Genomic DNA, 4,508 nt, shown 5'->3' with positions numbered 1-4,508 from the left:
AAAGGAGTCTACTTAAGCGGGATTAGAGCTGAGCGGCACACACTGCGTTCAGTCACACCCAACCCGCCTTGCGTGCACATACGACCGCACACAGGGGGGCTTGCCCACCAATCAGCGCTTGGAGAGCGGAGCGGGCTGTAAAGCTCAGGCTGCCCTCACAGCTTGCACAGCGGGAGACGCGTAAAGCACCCAGCACCAACACATATATCCATGCATTCGATGGATAACGTTGCACCTGTCGGATACCTAGAAGTGGAATAATAGGAACCTCCGCTGATTTTTTTTTCTTTCTGTGCACAATTTGCACCTGAGTGTGATCTCTCCGAATGAACAATCATGGGGGAGTGGACCATATTAGAGCGTCTCTTGGAGGCGGCTGTCCAGCAGCACTCTACTATGATCGGAAGGTAAGAGTTGTGAAAAGAAACACAGAAACAATTCTTTTCTTTTCAGTAAAGGTGAAGTGTTTCAGGGCAAACAATGAAGCTAAAATCTCTAACACACAGTGAAAAGCTGAAAATCACTGCTTGGTGATGACCTGGCACAGGTTTATATGACCTGTCAAAGTAAGTAAATGTTTTCATCTTCAGGCCACTTTGAAGATAATGTTTAAGGCAATTTAGGTATTTCTTATAGCAATTTGAAGAATCCCACAGAAGATTTCAGCACTGGAAAGCTCCCGAACACCCGCTGAATCAGACAGGGAGCTGTCCAAATGCTGAAGAATCCGGGCTCCGATTCCCCTACAACTCACTGATGGACTCATTGAGGAAGAGTTTAATCATTTCAGTGTTGTGAATTGATCTTTTTTTCTGTTAGGCAATGGTTTGTATTTTATTTGTATTCCTGTTATATATGAAAATAGTGCTATGATCATGTTTTTATTCTTTATTAATTCTGTTTCTGACATCAATCTATGCATTTTGTCTCAGATTTAACCTTCAACACTGAGTGCCTTCAAAAGTACACCTGGCTGTGGAAAATGATCTTAACAGTTTGATTTATTTCAGAAAACAATTAGATTTTGAAGCTATTTGATAACAGTGGCCGAGTAGAAATTTGATGCACTACAGTGAACATCAAACCTGCTTTATTTGTTGTGTAAATGACTAATCACTGTGTGCTAATGCAGTTTAAGTGCAGATTGATTTGAGCAGCCTGCACTCAACAACAATAACACACCAGCACTAAAAGCAGATATGATGTGCATTGTGATTGAAACACAAGGCATGAAACATCTACAACAGTATGCCATACTTTAGAAGACAGTCAGTATTCAGTTGTAGAGAATGGAATGAAAACATGTTAACTAACAACCAGAATATCTATATTCTGGTTGTTTGTTAACATTTTATAGGCTGATGGGCGTCTTTGATACACATGTTGACTCCTAACATCTTTCAACTCTGGAGCCTCATCATTCCATCAGTGGAAAACATTTTAACATCTCAGTTGAATTGCTATAAACTCAAACTACATATTCCCTGAATGAGTTCATCAAACCTTTTAATCCAACAAACTAAAAAATTGAACGAACCTCTGCTGTTTATATATAAATTCTGTGTGTATGTGTGTGTGTGTGTGTGTGTGTGTGTGTGTGTGTGTGTGTGTGTGTGTGTGTGTGTGTGTGTGTGTGTGTGTGTGTGTGTGTGTGCCTTGTGTTCCAAGCCTTTACACAGATATGTTAGATACATATTATACATTTACGTAGATCATTTAAACACAAATAGGTCACTAATAGGCAGTTCTTGAAGTTTACCAAGATTCTTTAATACATATATGTTACAGCACTGATATCATTTGAAAGCACTTAATATCACTACTAAGGGCTAAATCCACAAAGAATGGACTGTGTTCCCTAACAGCACCATTAACTGTGCATCCTATTCACAAAAGATGTTGTGCTAATGAAATACCTGTGCATAAAGTTCTGCAGGTGAGTACAATTTGCCCTTGTTTTGAGTAAGTGGAGCAGTTTCCAGTGTTTCAGGCTTTCCTCAACATTTCAGCGCACATATTTGTCCATAGTGAAAACTGCAGAGAGCACAAAAGACTCAAGGAGAAGAAATTATTAGAGGTGCACACACATAAGGCTCTCCACAATCACAAACCTAGTCTCATGTGTTTTACTATCACATCTATAACATAATTTACTGAAATATCAAGTTTCAAAATACATCGATTAATGTGACTCAGGCAGGTCTGAAACATGTTAGATTGATGTCTGAATCTTAAAATATTGTTGTTAAGGTGTCACTGATTGGCTTTGGCATAAACATCAGTACTGATGTTCTGTTTGTTTTCCACAGCTGGCTGTATGTCACACAGCAGCGGAAATGGTAATTGCGTCTCCAAATTGAGAAAGAGGATGTTCACATTTAGGAATCCCACCGGATCTGTCAGTACATGACAGTAATCAATGTTCGGTGCTCTACAGCACATCTACACAGATCAGCTGTTATATTCAGCTTCAGGTTTATACGGTGGGATTGTTTGTCATAAATCAGCCCTTAATGATAACCCCCACCCCTAAATGTCTGACTAATTACCTTGATATCATTCAATATCAATTCAGTTTCATTCAAGCTTCACAATGTTGAAGATTGAAGAGAGAGAGAGAGAGAAAGAGAGAGAGAGAGTGTGCATGCAGTTAACACCAACTCTCTAAAGACAGTAATAATTCCACCCTAACTGCATGAGCCAGTTAGTGTTGGTCTTTGTGAATTAGACGTTTTTTGCAAAAAAGGCTTATTTGCATATACAATTTTGCGCCGAATCTATGAATATTACCTTATTTACATACATGCATGCAACATACACACCATGATGCACTTTGCTTGGCAACGCAGTTTGCATTTTTCATCCTTTGAGGGTGCTTTGTGAATGACACACTATCGTTTTGTGTCATTCGCAGTGTTTTAGCACAATCCTTTTGTGGATTTGGTCTTATGTTGTTTAGCGTCAACAAATGACAACTCATGTTTGTTCAGTTTGTTCTTTGATCACCACATTTGGAGCAGGATGGTGTCTATTGAAAAGCTCACCAAGCAGCTTTAAAAAGCATAATTTATCAATATATTATAAATATAACATAACCTATAATTACTGACCATGTTTGTGACTTTGTACATTTGATTAATGTCACTTTCAGATTTTTTGACTATTCTGACATTTTGATTGTGGACTCCATGGAGTTATTTCTCAGAAATCCAGGATCATGTTTATATTCAAAAAAGGTTCAAGAACAGTAACTGTTATATTTTGGATATGTCATTTTCTGACATGCATAGTAAAAGTGGATCTAGGTTTACACAGATGATGTCAATCTCAATATATCTGTTGCTGTTGTTTCTCAGGATCCTGCTGACAGTGGTTGTGATCTTCAGGATTCTGATTGTGGCGATAGTCGGAGAGACCGTGTACGACGATGAGCAGTCCATGTTTGTGTGTAACACCTTACAGCCGGGCTGCAACCAGGCCTGCTACGACAAAGCTTTCCCAATCTCCCACATCAGGTACTGGGTGTTCCAGATCATCATGGTGTGCTGCCCCAGCCTCTGCTTCATCACCTACTCCGTCCACCAGTCCGCCAAGCAGAAGGAGCGGCGTTTCTCTACAGTGTACCTCTCCCTAGACAAGGACCATGACTCCATGAAGAGAGACGACAGCAAGAAGATCAAGAACACCATTGTGAACGGAGTGTTGCAGAACACAGAAAACTTCAATAAGGAGGCAGAGCCTGACTGCCTGGAGGTCAAGGACATCCCTCACTCATCCATGCGACCTACAAAGTCAAAAATGAGGAGGCAGGAAGGGATCTCCAGGTTCTACATAATTCAGGTGGTGTTTAGAAACGCTTTAGAGATAGGCTTTCTAGTGGGTCAATACTTCCTGTATGGATTCAATGTCCCGGCAGTGTACGAATGTGACCGATACCCTTGCATAAAAGATGTAGAGTGTTACGTTTCCAGGCCGACAGAGAAGACGGTGTTTCTGGTCTTCATGTTTGCAGTCAGTGGCATCTGTGTGGTGCTGAACTTGGCAGAGCTCAACCACCTTGGATGGAGGAAGATCAAAACTGCTGTGAGAGGAGTACAGGCCAGGAGGAAGTCCATTTACGAGATCCGTAACAAAGACTTACCCAGGATGAGTATGCCCAACTTTGGACGCACTCAGTCCAGTGACTCTGCATATGTGTAACTGCCTGTTACACATACATGAGGAGACTGCAGGACAGCTGTGTACAAAGTAGTTATCAAGAATGTGGAGCAAAAACATCCAACATTACAACTTAGTTATCTATATTTAGACTATTTAGACTGAGGTTATTGGTTTCCAGTGGAAGTCAACTTTTAGAGATTTTCTAGAAAGAGATTTTCTGTTTCTAGAAAATCTCTGAAATAAATCACACTGCACCAGAGACAAGTGAAGTTACTTCCCCCAAACACACACACACACACACACACATGGACGTTGTGTGTGTATGCTTCACTTCTTCAAAGGAATGT

General features: G+C 40.5%; 1 protein-coding gene across 1 annotated transcript; it reads left to right on the top strand.

Moving 5' to 3' along the window:
* Nucleotides 1–336: 336 nt before the first annotated feature.
* On the top strand, nt 337–4,200 carry LOC133997784 (gap junction delta-2 protein-like). Its single transcript, XM_062437491.1, has 2 exons — nt 337–407; nt 3,357–4,200. The coding sequence occupies exons 1-2, from the start codon at nt 337–339 to the stop codon at nt 4,198–4,200; spliced, it is 915 nt and encodes a 304-aa protein (XP_062293475.1).
* The last annotated feature ends 308 nt before the right edge of the window (nt 4,201–4,508 follow it).

The sequence above is a fragment of the Scomber scombrus genome, chromosome 17 (assembly GCF_963691925.1).
Source record: "Scomber scombrus chromosome 17, fScoSco1.1, whole genome shotgun sequence".
Lineage (NCBI taxonomy): Eukaryota > Metazoa > Chordata > Actinopteri > Scombriformes > Scombridae > Scomber > Scomber scombrus.
The sequence above is the reverse complement of the archived record's forward strand: the minus strand, read 5'-3'. Positions and strand labels throughout refer to the sequence as shown.

What these genes read in the sequence shown, in the direction of transcription:
- LOC133997784 (XM_062437491.1), top strand. Translation starts at nt 337, where the DNA reads ATGGGGGAGTGGACCATATTAGAGCGTCTCTTGGAGGCGGCTGTCCAG. An exon ending in CACTCTACTATGATCGGAAG is followed by an intron (nt 408 to 3,356) that starts GTAAGAGTTGTG and finishes GTTGTTTCTCAG; the next exon opens with GATCCTGCTGACAGTGGTTG.